The 23143-nt window shown below is 39.7% G+C and overlaps 1 protein-coding gene across 1 annotated transcript in view; it reads left to right on the plus strand.

Moving 5' to 3' along the window:
- The window catches only part of chchd6b (coiled-coil-helix-coiled-coil-helix domain containing 6b), a 56044-nt gene that overhangs the window by 14953 nt on the left and 17948 nt on the right, over nucleotides 1-23143 (plus strand). Inside the window, exons 5-7 of the mRNA XM_020593245.1 lie at nucleotides 4795-4878; nucleotides 10847-10917; nucleotides 22508-22643. Coding sequence (XP_020448901.1) covers nucleotides 4795-4878; nucleotides 10847-10917; nucleotides 22508-22643 — 291 coding nt within the window. The remainder of the gene's footprint in view (nucleotides 1-4794; nucleotides 4879-10846; nucleotides 10918-22507; nucleotides 22644-23143) is intronic.

Raw genomic sequence — 23143 nt, forward strand, 5'->3', positions numbered from 1 at the left:
CTACGGTCGGCCTCAGACGCATATTCAGTTTAGGGCTAGCCACTGAGGAGCAGGGAGGTTAAACAGATGGCATCAGCTGTATCCGTTACAGAGATTACCCTGCGCACACACACGCACACACATGTGCATTCTGCATTTACCGGCTTTGTGAGTTCACGTCATCTAAGTCAGTGGTGTTCTTTATGAGCCATGGCAACATTAGAGCCACCCACTGCTTTAATCTATCCCTTTCTTTTCTCTGTCTAATGCTGGACTGGGAGCCCTCAGTTTGGCTAGACACACCCAAATATGGTGTCCTGTGTGTTGCAATGCTTTAACAGAAGGTTATTTGATTTGTTAATAGATGTACCGTGGCATACAATAGTCTAGAATATGCTGTTAATGTGCTACAGTTGCATTCAGGACACATACATATACTGGTCTATAAATTATTTAAAAGAAACAGATTGTAATTGAATAGCCCTTAGTTCTCACTGTATAGGCCCTGCTAAGAGCAGTAGTAAAGTAGGCAATTAGCGCACACCTGTAAAATATGCCTTTTAAATAATAATGTGCAAGCTGAAAGTGAACACTTAGTAGTAAGACTGTACATTGAAATAAATACATTCATTTAGTGATTTAAAAAAGTTTGGTTTCTATTGCATACTGAAGATTTTTTTAACAGTGATTAGAAAACCTGTGGCACACAAGCAGTTGTACCAAATGGACCACATGTTTTACAAATGTTGCTTTCTGAATAAGAGTCAGGGCACTTCTTTAAGTTCCAGGCAGTCAAGAGAAATGAGACAAATGAGTGGACAGGGCTGGGTATGTGGATTGAAGGCTGACGTGCAATGAGGAGCCTGTGCCAGGATGGCCAAGAGTAGAATTTCATGTGTTGTTTTGTTACCTTGTCAAACTAATAAGTAAGCTACTCTGTCACCAAACGCATCTTGGCACACATTCAATGTATTACAGGGCTACTAAAGGCTAAAATTATGTTCCATCGGATACAGTGCCAAACATCTGGCAAGTTAGATTTTGTAACTAGTGAGTAGTCCTCAGCTTAACATGTGCAACCTGTACACAATGGCGCTGATTACTCTGTGAGTGGCTGTACTAACCTTGTGCCCTGCTGTTTACTGTTATCTCTTCCTTTGTGCTGCGTGCCCTGTCCTCCTCCTCTTTGTGTCACCATCTCTTCCAATCATGTGCTCCCTTATTACTTCTGTTGTTTCACTAACCACTATTACTTCTCTCTCACCTAGCCTGCAGATTTAGATGCCTGGGTAAGCAACACAACCACTGCTGGTGCCTCCCGGTTTAAACTTTTTTTTTCTTTTCTCACTACTTCATCCTTTCTCTTTCTCATTCCCTCTTCTCTATTCAAATGTCATGTTTTCATTGTGCATTAAAGCGAGGTTGTGAGTGCGCTGCCGCCACCATTCCACACAATAACACTTTGGGAGGTATTCAGCTAGAAAATTACACATCATCTGTGCTCCTGGTAGATGTGATTTTACACAAAAACACACACGCGCGCAGCCCTTAAGCATCTAACAGTGGTTGTAGAAAGAAAAAGTTCAGTGACCACAGGATTTGCAGAAGTGTTCTTTGGGGATGTATCTGCCTGTTAGGATAAGATTAGATTGGATTAGAATACATGTAACATCAATCTGTGTATAAGTGTGTGTGTGTGTGTGTGTGTGTGTGTGTGTGTCTGCATGCCTGTATCCACCATATCAGCTGAGAGCACAGAAGATCCATAGATCAGTCAGAGAAGATGCTGTTGTTCCATCTGATCTGTATCTAGCTGGGGTACAGCTATCGGTCACTATTAAACCATGACACAGTGTGTGTGTCTGGTTGTGTGTTTGTAATATACACTTTGTTTCAGTGCTACATAAATGTATACCCCATTGCTGCCTTTTTCTGCCTCACTTCCAAACCAGTTTCCCAGTGTTCATGCACCATATCATGCTCCTAGTGCTGTAGCACTGCTTCACTTATGTAGGTCTTTGGTTCTTGTTACCATTGCTAACAGTCCAAGTAACTTCAAAACAGTGCTGATTTATTCAAAGGATCACGGGTTAAATTAACATTACACGCTCAGGTATCTTGCACCTCCAAACTGCTCGCAGGCAGATGTAAGATGAAAGACCCTGAACCCAACAGGCCTATACATTATATCCCTTCGGTTGGGCTAGCCCCATACTACACAGAAACGTCAACCGAGACGTCTCTGTTACCAGCTTTGCAGCTGGCTATAGCAGTAGTCAAAACATGAAGCAAATCAATGTGTGTGTGTCTGTTGATTAAGTGGTGTGTAGCTAAAAACATTCTCACATGACCTCTAGTAACATGTTGTGATATTAAACATAAGAGCATATTATGGCTAAGGCTACAGTTATACACATCATAATAATAATATTAAACACCCTGTCTGCTGACAGTCATCAACTCTTCTCTCTAGTTATCCTTGACCAGATGTACCCTGTAGAAACTCATAAGCATGCCTAAGCATTTAACAGTCTAACTAGACATCCTATCTCCACTAAACATTTCTAATACATAAAGTATCTATCCAATATCTATCTGACCAAAAATACCTAACACTCATTACCCTTATTGGTTTAGACAGAGTTTGTTCATGAGCACCGATTTATTATCATTTTAATACAGATTCAGACTGCACAGATCAAATGTTTGCATTCCAGGGAGAATTCCAACATCCTGTGAGCACCATATGCATATGTTACCAATTCTTTTGTGCATTTTAGCCATCAAATGTGATTCAGAACGTAGAGCGGTTTGATCTGCTGCATATGCTCAACAGCATGACCAAACCTCTGAGAGATGCATGAAAACACTAACATCCTAGACCAAGCTGCAAGGTTTTTAGTGTATAAATGCACTTCAATTCAATGACATTCAGTTCAGTTAGGTTAGTTCTAATTGGTCAGTTTTAATATAGTACATGGTGTGTGTTGAAATTAGATTTAATGTTGTTTTCCAATTAGACACTGTACCATTCAGCATCTTTATTGCTAAATACATCACTCTGTGATTATCCCTTTGAAAATCATTAGTTTCATGGTCCAAGAAAAAAATTGTAATACTGTGATTGGATAGCTGAAAACAAGGTGGATTAGTAATGCATAGTGAGTGAAAGCACTGAACTGATGGCATGGTGAAGGATCTGTGTGTGTGTGTGTGTGTTTCAGTCAGCTACACCAATCTTTGACATTGCTTGCTATTGCTAATATTCAATCATGCCCGTGCCTTTTGAGTTTTATTTTCAGTTTGTAGCTCTGCTATGGCTCTTCATTACTTTTTTTTTGTCTTTGTTTTATAATATTTTGAGTTGATATTTTTCAAAAAGGAAATTCTGTTTCCTTATATTTTATGAAATCATGTGATATTAACACACTGGGAAGCCTCACGCTGTTAAAAGAAAGGTGGCAAAACACTACAATATCTTGTAGTGAGTTTTTATTAAAAATCCCTAGTGCATGTGCATTTCTGACTTCAAGCTGAACTGGCAGCCTCCTTTCACACTAAATCTTTTTGACATCTGCCTCCTATCTCCCTCTACTTGCATGCTGCTACGCCACAGCTCAGACTATGGGTCGTCCTACAGCCAGTCTGCCATCTTGCAGCCTGTCAGTGGGCATATTAAAGCGTTTCACTTCACCCTCAATGCAGCATCATTATGTCAACCCCTGCTGCCGCTGTGGTACTTGCATGCCACATGAGTTGTTTTGCAAGTTCTTTTACATTGGAAAGGCCCAACTTCGAATGGGTGTTTTTGCATTGTGATGTCACGTCCTTTTCATGCTGTAGAATTCTATATAGTAGTAACAGAACAGTGGAGACATGAGGTAACACATAATTTCCTGGAAAAATTATGCTTTGAAAAACATAAACTTGCAGTTTGGTGCTATAACCATACTCTTGAGGAGCGTTTGATCATATTTACCATGGATTGTTTATTCTGTTAATCTATTATCAAAGGTATGTTTGTATCTTTTGCCCACTCCCTGCTGCATAAAAGGTGTATCTGATGTCCCCTATAGCTTAGCTTTCCTAAAACACTGGCAAGTTCCTGTAATTTACATAAGTAGAAGTGTCAGCTGGTACAGTAGCTCAGGGGGGAGTTTTTCCTTATCCGATTTGAAAGTCTAAGGACAGAGGGTGTTGTATGCTGTACAGATTGTAAAACCTCTTGTGGTAAATTTGTCATATGTCATATTGGGCTGTATAAATGAAATCTGCCTTAATGTTACTTGTGCATGCCTACAGCATGATCGCCTAGTAGGGGTTCGCAGTTCCAGTAACTGCTGTGGCAATAAATAATAAAATACTTGATTTGATATGCTTATTTTTGCATTGTAATATGAAGTTGGGTTATGTTTCATATGTTAGATCATAGTTTAGTTTTTTTTTTTTTTTTGTGATTGGTGATTTTTCAGTTTTGTTTGGCAGTAAAAGCAACAGGATGACTTTTTGTTGTTCTCTCTGCTTATATACAGCTCCTTTGACTGATGTCCCATGTGTGCAAGAATGCTCATATAAGCAAAAGAAGTAAATGAGTACTTTTTTAGCCAATTACCTCTTAGTCATTTTACACTCTTATTTCTCAAATTACAAATTTTTGTTAGTACCTGAGTTGATTTTCTTCTCTATTTCCCAGGCAGTCAAAATTGTGTTTTATACAACTAGTTATTCATATTTTGCCTTCATTTTAGAAAATTTTTTATTCGACTTGCTTGTTGTTATCTTCTCCGTTTTCTTTTTTGTTTTTTGTTTTTTCAGGCCAAACAGCTGGAGAGGAAAGAGAAGGAGCTGGCCGTCATCTCCAGCTTCTATAAAGAGCAACTAGAAATACTGGAAAAAAAGGTAAGGGCAATGTTTTCATCATATAAGCATGCATACCATCAAAATGATATGACCTTGACTCATCTGAAAAGCTCCATATATAACCATGCTTGTGTCCATTACTTGCATTTTGTTAATCATATTCCAAGATGTTTGATCAACTGTGCATTTCCTTCCCATCTTTATTTTTTCTTTTAGATTTTTTTGTGGCAGTTTAAGAGAGTTAGATACTAGCACTGTGATGTGTATAACAGGAGACCTCACTAATGAGATAAAAAACACCCTGTAGGCTTTCACTGACAAGAACTCTTCACACATCAGGAAAAACAGAAGTCTTAAGGTGACATATTATTCACTTCCCTTGGAGAGTAAAATCTTGTTGAGACAAAAGACACTCTTCCATATCTTGGAAATGTCAAGCCCACATAGCAGTGTCAAAATGTAAATGTAACTGAATTGAAATTTTCAGCAGACAGACGAGAGTCACGACTTGCTGTTGATGGACCAGCACTCAAGAGAGGTTTCACAGTGCTGTCTCTGAGAGCTTCAGTTGCCTAATCAAATGCACCGTGCTTTTCTCATCACTGTGTCCTTCTGCTAGCAACCCAGTGGTCTTTAACAAAACAGAAAAACAGTAAAAGTTTGCTGGCTGCTTTTAAGAAATTACGACCTGTGTTCCCTCCACCTGAGTACTAATGCAGTGTTGATATTTTGCACCCTGTAAAAGCCACAAACACAGTGGTTGATAAATGTTGCTTGCTTTTTACAGAGTAAATGGGTAAATTCATTAAATGTTTTTGTGAGACACAGTGGTGTTTGATTTTAAGGCAGGAAAAATCTGCTTTATGCTTTTAGGGATTGACAGAGACTAGCAAAAAGGACAAGAGGTATGAGAGTAGAAAATAATGACTGTGAAAAGGTACAGGTAGACACACATGCACCCTTCCCCCCCATCTCTATCCTCACACCCACAGCTCTCCCTCCAGTATTCAGTAGGCGCTCTATGGACTTGACTCCCCCTCCACCCGTCTCTTCCTCCCTCCACCAGGGCCCATCAGGCAGACAGGGACCTTATCTAGTCCCTGGCACTCACCTCCTTTAGGCTTCTGTGAAAACCTTTTACATAGCCAAGTTAAATGGAAGGGCCCCCTTGCACCCGTGCGTCAAGTAGCACACACTGCAATGCTTGACGGAAGAGACTGATTAGCAGAAGAGTGGAGGATGCTCTATCTTTCTCCACTCACCACCACAGCCCCTTTTTCTATCTTTTTTTTCCACCCTGCACTTGCTTGCAGCTGACCTGCATGTGGATGAGGGAGTGAGAAAGAAGGGGAGTGAGAGCGAGAGATAAAGAGTCTATATGGACTGTGCATTAAACAGTCTATCCTGAGCTAGCGTCCATCTACCTTCCTTCTTTTCCTTCATTTTCCAATCTAGCACTCCATTCATCCAGGTCTCTTTTCATGCCCCCTCTCCTTTTCCCTACCTATATGTGTTCCTTTCACTCTGGCATATCTGCGGCAAATTCCAGATGGGCTGAAATAAATAGCCACTTAGAAGCTGAATTACAACAAACACAGGTCATATGCAATTCAAAATGCAAATTGAAACAGTAAAGTGTTGCACTTTATCATGTAAGTGGTGAAGAAGGCTTTATGTTGCTCTGTCAGGGAGCCCCACACCACCAGCATTGTATCAGATCCTCTTGCAAATTAGAGATTTCAAGGTGACGCGTGCCATTGTCTTAGTGTGTACTCCAGTTTGTGCTTTTATTTTGTAGGTAATCTCAGAGGCCACACAACGATATTGATTTTTATATAGAAAACACACGTGCACAGGCAGACACTCAGGCACATGTAATTGTGTTGTTTAGGTATTGTGATGATCCGAGGCAGAGACCTAAGACAAAGGTAAGCAGCCAGATTAGAAGGAGAATCCACTGGTAATTGGTGTGTGATCTTCCCCTGAATCAACATTTTACTCTGGCTTAGCAGCAGCCTCTTCTGATAACTGACTAATAACTGTGTTTGGCTGCTTGATTACCTGTATGAAAACACACAGACACACTCTGGTTGTCAGCGTGCCTGGGGGGAGGATGACAATAACGGACTGTTGTGTTTATGTAAAGGCTGTGGATGCTGTTTAAGTTTACCACTGACACAAATGAGTAAACAACCTCTGTGTGTGTGTGTGTGTGTGTGTGTGTGTGTGTGTGTGTGTGCGTGTGGTTATTGTGACAATTTTGTGTGCATGCTGTCACAATTAGAAGTAATTGTGATAGAGTGGCCAATCGACTGCATTTCCCCTCTTTCTCACACATGTGCTAAAAGACATCCCAAGACTGAACTACCCCCCCCCCAAACATACCAGTACATCACTCTGTGCCTCCTCTCTCCAAATCCTCTCGTCTCTCTCATTTATTTGCGGATGCATCCCTAATCTCTTTGCAGTGTACAGGTGGAGTATATCTGTCTTCCTGTGGCAACATACTCTGTGACTCTGTAAACAAGTCTCAGTTTAAAATTCACCTCTTTTAATCCCCTCTTCCCCCCTTTGTTGACTGCTGCCTCTGGAAGAAAAAAAAATTAATCCTCCTTCTCCCAAGTGTGGCGCATGAAGCAACCCCTCCCTCAAGATTCTGACATCAGCCCATCTCAATCCACAGCTGCTGGAGGATGTTCAGACGAGTCTGCATGCAAGGATCATCTGAGCACCAGCATTCACATACAGGCACACTTAGTCACACACCTGCATGTATGCAAGTTTACACACACACACACACACACACACACAGAGCACATGTGCACACACGCTAATCCCCTCCATGAGCTTTCCCAACACCCCCAAAACCTAGCTTTTTCCCCGCTGAGGGTTATCATCGCCCTTTTCTTTCTCTCCACATTGGCTTTTGTCCCCACAGGTGCAAATGACTGGGAAGCGTGTGTGTGTGTGCCAGTGATAGTGCTGCTACCTCTCTGGTGTCATGACAGGGGCTGTTGCTCAGGGTCTGTTCTGTCATCAGACAAAAAATAAATAAATAAAAAAAACAACAACTTGTTGATACGTTCAAAAACAAAGCAGCCTTGTGCAGTGCTCCAGAAGTTTGACTGGATAAGCTGAACCCTCCAGTCTAAAGACTACCCTCACACATTTTCTCCATATTGCCTTGTTTTATTAGTGAGACCAGAGACATGCTTGTCACTAAGGTCTGGTACAACATCCCTCCCATCACCATTAAACTACCCATTTTTTAAATCTCCCTGGATAAAAGCAGAGACTGTTTGACAGTTTGTGTGCATTTATTTGTTGTTGTGAGAGACGAATGAGATGCTTTGGTCAGAAGTGGAAATGTAAACCAGTTCCTGAGAATTGCTCCAGAACTTCAGTTGGAATTTTTTTTTTACCTGTTGGACTCATGGCAGAATATTTATAAATATGTCATTCTTAATAAACTATGGCACTTACTGTATTTCAAACATTAATGGCAATTTCACCAATTAAACATTTGTTACTAATGTGTGCTTAAATTACAGGAATATAAAACTTTTTCCTGGTGTGTATGGATGGGTGCTTTGTGCCCTCCAGTACATATTGCATCATCTGTTACCTAGGGTGAAATGTTAAACTTTAGAGGCAGACAGGTAGCTTTTTTCCCCTCAGACAGGGCTTTGTAAATGATGAATGGATGTTGTGCTAATAGATGGCTTTTTTTTTTTTTTTTTACATTTTCAGTCAACACGATCCTTTTTGTATTTTGCGCATTTAATTAAGTAATTCTGTCTTGGCTTTTATGTAAACAAGGATGTATACTATAAGATACGTTCATGCCATCATTGCTAAATGTGTTCATCTGTATATCTTTGCAAGTGTGAGGCACTGTATTACCCACTGCCTGACCCCTGCAAAACTTTGGTATCCTACCAAGAGACTTTCTCAATCAGTCAGTGAGAAGTTCACTGTACCTTTAAACCATCCCCTTGCTGCTTCGCTACTCTCTCTGTCCTGCATTATCTTAGGCACCCATAGGTTTAAGCCCCTGTGGAGCTTTTTTTTTTTTTTTTTTTTTTTAAACCTAGGCATTGGATGTCCCAAAAGGCAACTGCTGACTTTCAAGTTTCAGTTCAGCTTTCCTCTGAGTGTACCCACTGAGTCCCTGACCTGAGGCTAAAGCCTAAGTCTCTAACATACAGATAACTTCATACCACACATTCCCAGGGAGCCAAGCAAAGAATCAGCTAGCTCTTCTGTAACAAGAACTGAGACCTACTGTCTATTTAATGTCCATGAATCCAGGGCTTGGTTTCCTGAACTTTGAAATCATGGCATTTATTGGTAATGTTTTATGCTTAGTAGGTTAATGAATCATCAGACCAGATGCTCTGTGGCCTGGAACTGTTTTTTATTCCAAAAGTGCATGATGAATGAAATATACTTGTCTTGTAGTCTTTGGAGCTATAGTTACCCTGCCGTCAAAGTGTGGTATTTAAGGCTAAGCCACACATTGGCAATAGAAAGATTTAGCAGTCCCAGTCCTGCCCAGGATAATCCAGTATAACACAGCGAGAAAACATAATTGGCAGGAATGTTTGGCATTTTCACACTGTGTATTACTGTGGCAGCCAAAAAGCAACACAAACTCAGAGGAGAAAGGTGAACTCTAAACATGTATTAATTTTTTTCTAATGTACAATGTCTATAGTCTGTTTTCAGATCTCTGAATTGCTGCCCATGTTTACAATTTATATAGTTATACAGTACTACTGATTTGCATTTGGGCAAAATACCCCTTTCTTCTTCCAACAAGACCTTTATCTGTTTTACTTACTGTTCTTTAAAGAACAGGAAAGAAACTGATAGAAAGGCAGATTATTACATAGCAGTGAATAATGGCAGATGGGCTTAAGAGAAACCTGGCCTGTGACAGTACTTGAGTCCTCTCCAACACCAGGCATTCAGATCAGGAGAAGCATGTCTGTGGATCAGTGTGAAATAATGGGATATGAAAATGACTAAGAGGCACTGGAGGTAGAGGTCTAGGGATTGTGCAGGAGGTTTGTGTTTGATCACATCTCTTTCTCCCCTCAGGCACTTCAGTTATCTTCCTCTCCAATCACCACCTTTATTGGGAATATAGGGAATAATGAAGTAAAAAGCATAGATGCTGCAGTCATTACTGTGCAGCCACTGTAAATGATAGGGTGGTAAGAGAGATCTACTTTGTATTTGGGGCATTCAAAAGAAACCATTTCATATGTTTTGACACAAAGGAAATCTTCCAGAACTGAAGATTTTAAACATGTTGTCAGAAGCTCAAAACACAGCTGTGCACCTTATACATTTTCTAAAACAACTTGTACTCTTGACTTCTACCTAATCAGTGCATCATCCCATGAGCAGCTCTGACCAGGATGCAGTGTAGTTAACACTGTGACCACTGATTACTCCAGGAAAGGTGTGCCGTACTTCACCTTGCCCTCTAAGCTTGAGCTCCATCTGTGTAGTAATTGCTGTTTAAATGTCACTGTGTCTCGTATGAAATAAAACATTATTCAGCACAAACAGTCCATCAGCATTCAGATTTGTAAGTGGTGCAGTAAAGTTGCTCATTTAAGGAATATGACACTTATGATGGTGCTTTATGCGATTTGGATTTCACTGGCTTATTAGAACTTGAATTTAAGCCAAAAAGTAATTTTTACTGTATTAATGTTAGGTAGGTAGGCAAGTTGTTGAGCTGTAATTCACCCTGATTCAGGGCTCTTGTTTTTTTTTTGTTTTTTTTGTTTGTTTTTTTTTTTTCTTTCCATTTTGTAATGATGTAATTTGAAAATTTAACTGTATTAGAGCTTGGAAGCAAGTTGATTAAACGGAGCGTACACTTGACCAGCCCTCTTTATATTCAAAATATAAAGTGGATCTTCAGCAGAGGTGTAAAGCACCCCTGGATTTATTCTCACCATTCTTTCTCTCTTTGTGTGTTTACCTGCAGAACTTTGACAACTACAAGGAGGCGGCTGAACAGTACCACCAGGCAGCTACCAGAGCTGAGGCTCACATCCGGTGTGTCACATTTTGTTTATCCGGTGTAAATGAGCTTTACAACACACTTTCAGTATACTCTTTGCATTGTTGCTTTGGTACTGTCTCAGTATTATTATGCTTTCATGAGTGTATTACAGGCAGAGGCAGTTTGCTGAATACACCTGTAAATCTGTTAGCTGAGGCATGGATACAGTTTTTTTTCTCTGGGGTAGCTCTGCATATCTACAGTAAATGCAAGGCATATCAGAAGCAAAGTCTCAGCACAGTGGATCACAGAGACAAACCAGTGTTGACTGGAGCCATTTTCACACTTGAACCTTAAATTTGCCTGATGATTCTGGCGCCGGCTGTTATACACAGAAGTTCCTGAATCATGTCATGATTGCAGTTAGATATTTTTGTTGCCGTCTTCATTGTATATGACCGTTTTTCTTCACCATTGGATTTTTGTATTCTTTCAATTTTGTGCCGGTCACGTAATAGAATGTCATCCACAGGCACACAGGCTCCATGTGAATACTCTAAAATATACACTGCTGTTTTCTCACACTCCAGCTCACTCAGACATTATGCGGACTGTGTACTAGAGAGCTGGCAGGGTAAAGTCCGGTAAGATCCAGGCCAGCTGACTCTGACATTTGTGTTCTCACATACAGCTATTCTGGGTAATGTCTAGATAATTTCAGGCTTACAGTGCATGTCTGAAAAGGGCTTAGCAGGATGTCCAGACAACAGTTGTCAGGAAACAGATGTGGGCACAGACCAGAGTGTGAAGGCTGTTTGTAGTGCTAGTAATGCTGTTGATGTGAACTCCACACCTCCTGCATCTGCCTGACTGTCAAAACATTGTTTGGCTAGGTGATAATTTACTATTATCACTTCTCGTCTCCCATATTAGTAATACTGTGCCAAATTTCTCATACCAACATGTTCATCATCCTCCTCTCTATGTGAATGAGTTTAATCCTCCTGAAATCAGTCTTTGTCTTTAAAATTCTTGAGAAAAATTTAATATTTTTTATTTAGGAATTTGTCCTCTATGTATATTAATAGTCTAAGTGCCACATAACTTACTTTTTGCATTAATTGTGTGAGAATTATACTAAAATGGCCCAACAGATAAAGTGAGCAGATCTCACCCTCTGCTTTTTTGTCTTTAGTTCTTTGAGTGTTTTAAGCCTGCTGTTCTTCCTTTTTTTTCTTGTTTTATTTGCAAATTAGACAAGTGTTATTATAGGTTTTTATTTCACTGTTTATTCTTTACAGCTATTCAAGACAACTTCAATTGTGTAAAGCTGATTAGCTGGTTTGGAATATGCACTCTGCAGTGAATGGGTACTAGATTTTATGTATAGATTTACACAAAAAGGGATGCATATGGGCTAAGACAGCTGGCAATAATATAATATATAAATTAATCGGTTGTACACAAATGTTTTTGTGCAAGTCAAATTGTATATAAAATATGTAGTTGGTGTTTTGTCTGAAAATGCGCTTTAAAAAATTACAACAAATGTGAAGTGAAAACTTACATTTGTGCTTTCCTCAATACGAATACAAATTTACAATGCCACGGAGTCACTGGCACAATGCTATAGGCAAAAGATGCATCGATTCCACAAACTGCACATGCGTTCAAGGTTGGACTTTATTTTTGAATCTTGAAGCCTGATGAATGTGCTTTGACAGATTTGAAATGATGCTTTAGATTAGATTTAATATATAAGGGCTAGATATATTTAGATAATGTTTATTTTATTGATGATTAGTGATTATTATGACCTCAGTTGGGATCTGCGGTAGAAATGGGGGAGCCCTTCAGTCAGTGAGCTAGTTGGCTAACCGGACTTTACACTTGCTGCCGTTATAACGTTACAGCAACGTTCACTGTACCAGATTTCAGACATAAGTACCGGATGCAGACGGGCAGTTTGAGTGTCGGCTGTAAGATGTGCATCTGCTCTGTGCTGACACAGCGAGCCCATGGTAAAGGTAGGTTAGCTAGTTAGCTGTCAGTAGGCTGCTGCCTATTCAGCTTTACGGACTCAATGTCAACACCAGTTAAAATCATGAATTTAGTTCATCCCGTTCTATGTGTCAGTTGGTCTTTTTTGTCATGTCAGTGTAAATTAAGTTACCAGCTGACTTGGCATTCTAAATGGCACCATTTTGGTGGAAGGAAAAACTGAAGGATTTCCATAGAAGCAGAGGTGCTCCTCCAAGTTCAGACCTCACCTGTTGTTGTCAGAAAGCACATCAGTTTCATTCATCACTGAACCACCACTACAGTGGTAATGATGCCAGAGAGAGCAGGCTTTGCCAATTTACGCCCATCTATAACACCCATTCTCACCTCTTTTTGGAAAGCGAGAGCGCCAAAGAGTTTCATGAATCCAGTTTTTGTCAGAAAGCCATTCATTTTCCCTTTTCCCATGTGTATGGCAATGATTATCGCAAAACTGATGAAAAATGGCTAATTAATTCAGATCTTTTTTTTTCAGCTGCTATTCTCACATGCTCATTCCTCACCTTTTTGTTTTCATTAACACACAAATGATTTGCTTTTATACCCTTGCCCTTCTGTCATACCGTGCATCATTACAGTGTCTTTGCTAGATAAATTTAAACCTGTAAAAATCATAATGAAGGAGCCACCTACTTTTACCTCTGCTGTGTTAAATTTGTCTTTCATCCGCCTGGAACGCAACAAGCACAACTGAAAATGAGTGTGCAAAAAAAAAAAGTAATTGGTTTAATTATTAAATTGTAAATTGATAATTTGACATCTGAAAAAGTTATTGATGAAATAACATTTGCTTGCAGTTATACACATTAGACATGTACAGTAATTGATTAGTCTGGGACATTTCCATTGGATAATGAAGGTAGTGTGAATTTGTGACTCCAGTCAAGGTGTGAATTTTCAACAGACTATAGTGTTGTTTTCTAACAAGGTGGGAAATGGTATAAAGCCATCAACAGTGCCAGTTTACATGTCATTGGTGTTAGTATGTCACTGCATTATTAGACATATTGAGTTTAAGGTGATATCCTGTACCATGTAAAGGAAACCTTCTAACTCTTTCCTAGAGTCTGTAATGCATGGTATACCCCTGTCTGTTGTAACAGCTAAATGAAGACATAAATGCGAGTGCCATCGTTATGAAGTCAGTCTAGTGTATTCCTACACCCGACACACTTAATCACTTGGTGCCCTCAGTCACTAAACGTTGTTTAAGTGTTGTGAAAAGGAACAGCAACATCACACTGTGGTAAACACTTGACTGTCCCAACTTTTTTGGGATGTGTTACAGCATCAGAATTGAAATTAGTGTTTATTTTGAACAAAAAATAAAATGTATAGGTATCTCATCAAATAATGTGTTGCTGTATTGTTTTCAGTGTCATACAGAACACAGATGATTTACACATCACTATTATCAGTTTCGATTTAGAGTTTAAATACCATCCCAACTTTTTCTGATTTGGGGGTTTGCATTAGAAAGGGTTTTCTATTGTCCATGGCTGCATGGAAGAGGTTAGAAGATCAATCCAGCATGAGTTTGCTGAAGAAACAACATTTTGTCCTTCTACAATCTGTCGTTCATTATTCTTTAAGTGTGTGCCCACAAGCTTCCACCCATTTTCTTTTTCTATCTCTGCCACACATACAGGCACACTTTTGTATTCAGGCAACCATGTGCTTGTCATGTTCTGTCAGCATTCGGGCAGCATTTCATTGTACCGTGGTCACGCTGTCATTTCACAGTAAGGGGTGAGTTGGTGGGATGGGGGATGCTACAGCAGAGTCCACCACGCTATGTTGGTGCAGTGTGTTGGTTTTCTGTCTTATATCCATCTCTGTCTCCATTTCAACCTCTGAGTCTTGTTCTTGACTTAGTTTCCAAAATCCAAAAAGAGTTTTCTGTCTCAGTCACTTATTTCTCTCCCCATGGTTGTAATTTTGTCTGCCTTTATTTATTGTTTCTCTTTATCTTGGAATTTGTATATACTTCTGTCATGTTGCTCTTAGCAGGTATGAGAATCAAAAGAAAATTTTAAGTGAGGTGAAAAAGATAATTATTTTCTGGAAGGTTTAGGTTATGCTATTGTTTCTGATCTGCACATCTGCACATAGATAGATATGCAGGCCACCGCATTGGCTGACAAAAGCCACATGCCGCAGAATACATTTTAATGACAACACTAAAATGATGGGCAACTAACAAGCAGTGGTTGAGTCAGGACTTAAGTATTGCTAGAGAGGGATCACTTCAGAGTCACGGCACCAGCACAAGAATTTAAATTATGATAAAACCAGCTATGACTAGCTGGTGGAAGCAATGTAGGAAAACCATATAGTCGCATAACCCCATTTGGGGATATGAAAATCAACAGTGCTCTAAGTTATATGGGGTACCACCACTACAAATTTCATTGAGCCATTTTCAGTTGTTTGACACTTACAGTATAATATTTCCACTTTGCCTGTTGTTTCTTGGCTATGATTCCAGGACTGGCCTCGAATAGTTGGATTGCAAAAGTTTAAGCCAAAAGTTGCCTCACACTTGAGGAGGGTACTTTGTTTATAGCTGGGCAACAAGATAAAAGCCCCTTAGGAATTTGCCTCTCTTTTCCTACAGTGGACAGGTCACACTCTAAAATATTATCTTCGAGTGGAGTCATAGTGAGTGGTAAAACGTCGGTGCTTTTTGCCACTTGTCTTGCTAAACTATATGGGGCATTTTAGAGGCATCCATTAGCCTTGCCTTGGGGTATGGAGCTACTCGTATTCTCCAAAAATCCCTCACCTAAGGGACCCATAACATTGCAGCTGAACTTACCTTAAGATCTAAAAGTCCATTAATCCCCTTAAAAAAAAAAAAACACCTTGTTACCCTCAAAGTGTTAGCAAAGACAGAGCCTAAGTGAACCTCAGGTGTGAAGATTCACCATGAAGTAACTGCTGACAGTTTGTGTTTAAAAGACTACTTTCATTTGGGTTTGTTATGTCTGTTTTATTTTGTATGTGTCTATTCTTGTGTGTGGGTAGCGTGTCCAATTAGTGAAACAGACAGACAGCTTACTGCCAGGATCTGTGTGGCCCCCACAAAGTACTAGACTGCTAGTCGTTACTAGAGACAAGACCTGTCGGTACTGGGCTCCAACAAAGATTTACCATTAAGAAAGAAGACTCCAGTGACTTACACACACTGCTTCTTTTGCTGCCTTTAAAGAGTACATAAAAAAAAAAAATACGTGCGCACACACAAGAGTACAGTCACAGGCAGGTCAGATTTACTGCTCTGAGCAGTTCCACAGGTAGGGAGTTAGATAAGTCTATGAACATCTATAACAGACCACAAGTCTGATCCCATTTCTCTGATTGATGTTAATATTTTTAATAAGTTAAAGGTTATTATTTATTTCTGCATTTAACAATAGCTTTTTAATGTGCCATTGTCTGTATTTTGTTTATGTGAACAGTTGATCTGAAGAGAATCAGATTTATCCATTTGCCAGTGTGGTTAAATGGATGCAGTGTACTGAATTCAGCTGTTTCTCTCCCGATATTGATACTGATACCACAACTCAGGGAAATCTGCCAGTACCTATTCCCAATCCAATAAAAATGCTCTTTTTTTTGCCACATGTACAGTTTGTTATACCACACTGCGTTTTTGAGGTAACAGGGATTGCTGAGGTTGAATCAGAGAAACCACAAGCAGAAATGCTGAATTTTATAATTGTAATGACAGTTATTGCTTTTAATTGTGGATCACTTTGGTTGGAGGTTTGATGCTGTCACACCACTTCTGGTCACTACTGTGCAGAATCTGGTTTCAAAAAAGCAAGATGGCAGCCACCATATTCACAATATTTTGGCTTCATTTTTGCATAGTGGCAGGAAGTGGTGATGCCATGTTCATTGTCATTCATATGTCGACAGTTGATAGATATTTTGGTATCTTCATTGTGTGTATACACACACACACACACACACAGTATATTTATTTGTACTATGTATACTGAGCATCTTTGGTACAAACATTTCTGTGAGAATGAATTGAGTTCAGCCTTGTAACATTAACTAGGCTGCCTGTCAATTCTCAACCTACAGGATAAAATGATTTTATTTATTCATTTTTAGAATTTTTGTAACTTTTGATGTTGAACAGTAAATATAACCGAGTTTATTACAAGGGTTGAAAGGGCTCAGATTAAAAAAGCAAATTCATTACTCAGTTCAGGTTAGATAAATAATTGTGCCTCTTAATTGTTTCATCTATGGACACGAGTGCCTCAAAAAATAAATGTCAGCATGAATCCCTGTCCTCATTTTAATCTATTCTCCCAGTAACTTGCTTTGTCTTACAATATTTCTGAGGAGCCTCGGAGCCCCTGCATGTTTTTTCTTCTTTGTTTTAGGGCTGAAAAAATAGTAAACGTTTTTGACCCTCACCTATTTGCACCTTCGTTAAAGAAATGGACTTTACAAATTAAATTATACAAAACTGGAATTGAAATCATAAAAAGGGTAGCGATGTAAGGTGATAGCATCACCCGCAATTCGAGTCAGTTGTCCAACCACAGGTTCTCACTGGAAAGTTATCAGCGATGAGATGGCACACGCGAACACATGTGCACCTTATCTTGTTCCTGGATGTCACCTGTTATAATGAAACACTCTCCTTATCCCCTCCCATCTCCCTCTCTGTATTCCCACAGAGTGAAATTGGTGGGGATCAATCAGCCAGGCTAACAGAGTGTGAGATGTTCTCCTACATTCCTGTCTCCCTTCAGCTGTCAGTGTATGAAGACACTGTCTTCAGTCTGTGGATTGTAGTTGTTTTTTATTTCTGTTCCCATTTGTGTCAGACTTTTTAAGTGTTTCAGTGGAGTTGAGATTTAACTTAGTGAAGTTTTTGGGTGTTGTCATATTGTGACATGTGAGCTTAGGATTTAAGTCTGCTGCATCACTCAGAAAAGGTAGGATAAAATGATTATTATGACTATCAGAATAATCATAGCTACTGAAATGTCACTCCTTCCTTCACAGGCTTTATGGACTGAATCTTTAGTTCTGACTTTATATGATTTTAAAAATAGGAGTTCTTCCTGTTGAAATATAATGGTGTGAACATTATCCTTATAGCAGTATCATGAAAGCTTTACAAAACCTCTAACAATACAAGATGAATGCTCTGTCATTCCTTTTGATCTCACCCCACCCATGACATCCTTGATCCTCTCTCCGCTTCCCCTCTGCTCAGCGTAATATTAAAAACCAAAAGTACAATGCCACGACTGCTGCTTTAAAGGAACCCAAAACCTTGTCATCATACATTAATAACCATTCATACACACACACACCAACACAAACAACACCAACTTAGACACAGGGAGAATAATAAAATGCTACGCCCTTACGGGTTTTCCTTTTTCTCCTTATTGCTTTATTCTCCAATGTCACGCTTTGCAGTGTTACAGAACTTGAGCTCTCTTCATAAAAACCACGCTCTGCCAGGGTGAGACAAAAAATAATGAGAAACTTTAACGATTTGAGCCTAATCTTTCTCGCCCAACTCTGCACGTATTTATGCAAAACGTCACAGGCAGAAAGCAATTGGAGCATTGTTTTGCTTCTTTCCCCTTGCGAAAGTTAGCTATCAAACTAGCTGGGGCGGCTAATGTTTTTCTAATAAGAGCTCACCTTTAATTTCAGTCAAACGAGGCAGTTGGTGCAGATTAGCACAGGCAATTTTCTGCTTCAGATTCCATTATTAAAACACTCCTGCTATCAGAAAGCTTCTCTTGTTGAATAGAGAAACACAAGTTTTTTTTTTTTTTTTTTTTCTTTTTCTTTTAACTTGAGCTTGGATTAATACCTTGGGGCTATTGTTGCTGTTATCTCCTACTCTTAGGGAGTCATTCAGAATGCCCACCACCTGAAAGTCAAACATCAACCAGTTGTATAATTTTAATCATGTGATTGAAACTCTTCCCAACAGATTTTAAACTAATACAATAAGACCAGCTTCATTTTCAGCGTATACTAATGATCTGTCAAGCAAACCCCTGAGATGAGGGCATCCGGCTTCCTTTAACGTGATTCAAACTGTGCACTCTTGTTAACACTAGTGAATTATATTTACCCTGATAACACCTTGTCAGTGTCCCAACTAAATGACTGTTAGACATTACACAGAGTGCAGTAATATTCGACCACCATCCTGAGCACTGAATGGTGCGGCACCACACGATGGGGCAGAGGTAAAATGCGGAGTGTGATGGTTGCCATGGGTTACTGTTTGTCCATGCAAGCTGCAAAGGTTGTCATTTCATACATCACTGTCATGTTCTATCACTCTCTTTCAGGTTGTATTCACTTCTCTTTTCGTGCATATTCTCTCTGTGCTTTATTTATACCTTCCATTGCACATGCAAGCACACACAGCCACACATACTTAGACAACACAATACACACACCAGCGCTGAGAAAATTCTCTGTCTTCTGTGTGTACGGGTTATCTCAGGCATACACACATGCAGAGCAGATCACAGTTCATACATGCATGCACACAAATTTATTCTGCGTGTTTGTCAGTGAAGGTATGGACCACTGAGCGCAACTCATATGTGCAGGATGCATGATTCTGTAATTGCTTTGAGGGATGGCGTGAGGGAAGCTCTGTGTGCATGATTGCATATGTGAATGTCAGGTGGTCGAGTTCCCAAAATAAAAATGCATGTCCCATCAAATTGAGCATTTATTCTTTCTCTTCATCTCCTTTGCCTTCTCACTGTAGTCTGAAAAACTAATACAGGATAACATCATGAAATCTATAATACATTTATGTAAAGCTGTGTCTGGAAAGAAATTGACTTGTCACCCCCTCCAATGTCTGACGTGTCTGCACTTTAGAAACGGCTGTGGCTCAGGAGGTAGAGTGGGTCAACATGTCGAAGTGTCCTTGAGCAAGACACTGAACCCCCAGTCGCTCCCGGTGATGTCACCGGTGTGTGAATGCGTGAGTGCTTGGAAGTGCGAATGCGTGAATGGCTGAATAATGTGAAAGCGCTTTGAGTGTGCTGTAAAAGCGTAGAAAGGTGCTATACAAGTATAAGACCATTTACCGAAACTAATAACATTCAGCCTTGGCTTGATCCAGCAGTCTGTGTGGTCAACTCTTATGTTTACAGGTTTGATATAAAAAGTAGACAACAATACAATGGTCATGTTATCATTACAACACTCCTTATTGATTCATCATTATGTCATTCTTATCATGGAGCGTATGCAATTTTGTTTATTATCATCATTATGTCATTCTTATCATGGAGTGTATGCAATTTTGTTTATCATATTGTCTCCTTTCCTAATCTGTCACTGCTGTTAGATGTAGCGTTTACACTGTGTTGAAAAACGAATTTAAAACCAAAAAAGGTTCAACCTTGGGCCATTTTTATTTCAGTCATTCTCAGCGGGGTGCCAGCAAACCTACAAGTACAGTGGAGCAGCAGCAGCCTATATGTTTTAATATGAAATGCTTGTATATTTCAGAGATTTAAACTCTTAAGCAAGGTGTTAGAGACTTGCAGGGGAGACGGGATGAGGCAGACACTGTGAGGGGAAAGGGACAGGTGTGTGCAGGTGTTCTAAAAACAGCAGGAGGTTAGTTACTGTAGTTTGGCAACACTATTAGCAGCTGCAGAGAGGCACAGCTTATGGAGGCAAATAAGGCAGGCAATTTTAAAAGCCTTGGCACCAATTGTTGCAATTTGTGTCAAAACGGAGTCATGCCTCAGTCAAATCTGAACACAGACACGATACACATAGTTTTAAATTCGCTGTGACTTACACTTTCCAAGAATGCTATTAATGTTATCTACGATCTCTGTCTCAGGGAAAACATTCATAGTCCACATGAAACACTCCTTATATGCCGTGAATTTGCCTGGGATTTCAGTTTTTCTTCAGTAACCTCTATTTGCTGGCTAGTACCTTAGATTAAAAATGCCCTCAAGAGGTCTAGTGTCACACACTGAGGGCAGGCAGAGGTAGAGAATTCCTGTTCTATTCTAGTTGAGGTTTAAGGTTTATTGTTGACCTTGGAAGCACTTACTGATAAGGTAGTCTCTCTTCAAGTACCATTTAGTAGCTAGTCATATCACATGATCATCAGCAGCAAATGGTCTGGTTTTTTAGCCATGTTGGCTCAAAGGTTGAGTTAAACATTGATTCTTGAACTTGGAAACACCAGGCTCCATCTTTGGATGAAGATCATGTGATATGACAAGAAGCGACCGGAACACTTTACTAAATGGACTTTGAGGTGCAGTTGTTTTGTTGTTGTCCTGTTCTGTTCTGTACTATTATGTCCCATTCTGTTGCTGGTGAACTACATATAAATATGAGAGATTGTACAGGATGCAGCACTGTAGTGGTAACCTGTTTGTCTTTGTATGTGTGTGTGCATATCCATATCGCAATCCTCTCGTTTATGAGTTCTGTCACAGCAGCAGGTAAATTACCACAAGCAACAGAGCACTCAAGGATTACTCTCATGCAGGATTAACATTCACTACCTGCATGTGGGTATGTGACTCTGTGTGTTTCTGGGTGTGGATGTGATTGGGTGCTTTTGTCTACACATTTGTACTGTTTGTGTGAATAAGACAAAGAAAAGACAAAGTTTGACTTGGACTCATAAGCTGCTTTGTCTGCGCGTAGTCCGTCTCTCCGCAGGCTGCACCTTGGAGCTTTGGGAACTATCTTAGCTACTCAAGCTGAAGTTAAGACAAAACCCCAACAGTCTCAAGTATTTTATATTTTCTTTTGCCTGTCATAAGATATTATGACACAAACCAGAAATTGTTGGTGCTGCTTTTACTTCACCTAAAACCTGATTCAAGAAATCAGTAATGTTAACCCACTTGTACCTTGTTTTCTTTGTACAAATTTTCAGTTTGGCAATCATGGTTACACCTGAGGGTTGTTTTGAAGTTTGTACCATGGTTGTTTAAGTCACTGTCTCAAGAAGCAAGATAGCACTGTGGTAATACCCCACCCCCACCCAAAGAACATTTTTTTTACAACCTGTCTTAGTTTCGTAGCTTTTCTTCTAATGAGGTTGCCACTGTTGATCTCAGCATTAAGTTTGTTAAAAATAAAAACAAATGTTATCATTGTCAAAAGAAACTATGTTCAAAACTGTAACTAATTTTTTTCTTTAACTAAGCTTTTCCATTTTGAAGATGCAGTACTTATCACATGTAGTAAGGTTTAAAGCTAACATTGTGCTGAAAGAGACTTATAATTATCGTGTTTTTCAACATATCAGTTAACAGTTGTGAATGTTGTTGATCATTAATTTTTGCCCATAGTGAATAATTGACCCAACAGCACGGGTAGTAACACCTGGTTCAAAACTGCTGCTCTAGGTTTCAAAACATGAGGCTCTGTTAAAAGAGACAGTCCAGTGCGCTGTCAGAAAGGAACAGCAGGGTGACTGTGGCCCAGACATTTGAGCACAGTAAGGATATTTTCCATTGGTAGTGCTGTGTTGTAATCACACTGACTCTCCCGTCTACCCTCTGTTGCTAGGCCCCGGCCGACTGCATCTGTGTGCACTGAGCTGCAGGCCAAGGTGTTCCAGTGCTATAGAGAAAATCCACAGCAGACCCTGCACTGCTCCAGCTTGGCCAAACAGTACATGACCTGTGTCCAGCAAGCTAAGAAGGTAGGCAAGTGCTGCAGACTCTGTGTGTGGGTGTGGGTAGGGAGAGTGCATGGCAGAATACAGAAAATTATTTGGATATTTGTGTGAATGCTTGTTTATGCAAGTGCATAGTTTGTTGTAATATATGTGGATGATGTGGCAGCTAACACCACTGTACTTTCAATTAATTTCCCACTCCCCTTCTGTTTTGTCTTTTGCTGTTATCACTTCTTGCTCATTCCCTTTGAGCAACACACTTGGCCAAAGTATTTGGAGTAGCTCCCTTTACTTTAAAGATACATATTAATTAGTTTCCAGGTTTTTTAAAAAACAGAAGGATAGCAGTTAATTAGTCAGACCTTGAAGGAGCTTGACAGTGACACTGACAGTGGAACAAAAACGTGAAGAGAGAAGTAATCCTTTCAATCCTCATGCCAAATCAGTTAGCTTCTAAGAATTGTAATCTGCATGTTGCTTACTTTGACACTTGACATGGGAAGCTATATCAATGAGACATGCTT

This window comes from Monopterus albus, unplaced genomic scaffold (assembly GCF_001952655.1).
Source record: "Monopterus albus unplaced genomic scaffold, M_albus_1.0 scaffold18.1, whole genome shotgun sequence".
Lineage (NCBI taxonomy): Eukaryota > Metazoa > Chordata > Actinopteri > Synbranchiformes > Synbranchidae > Monopterus > Monopterus albus.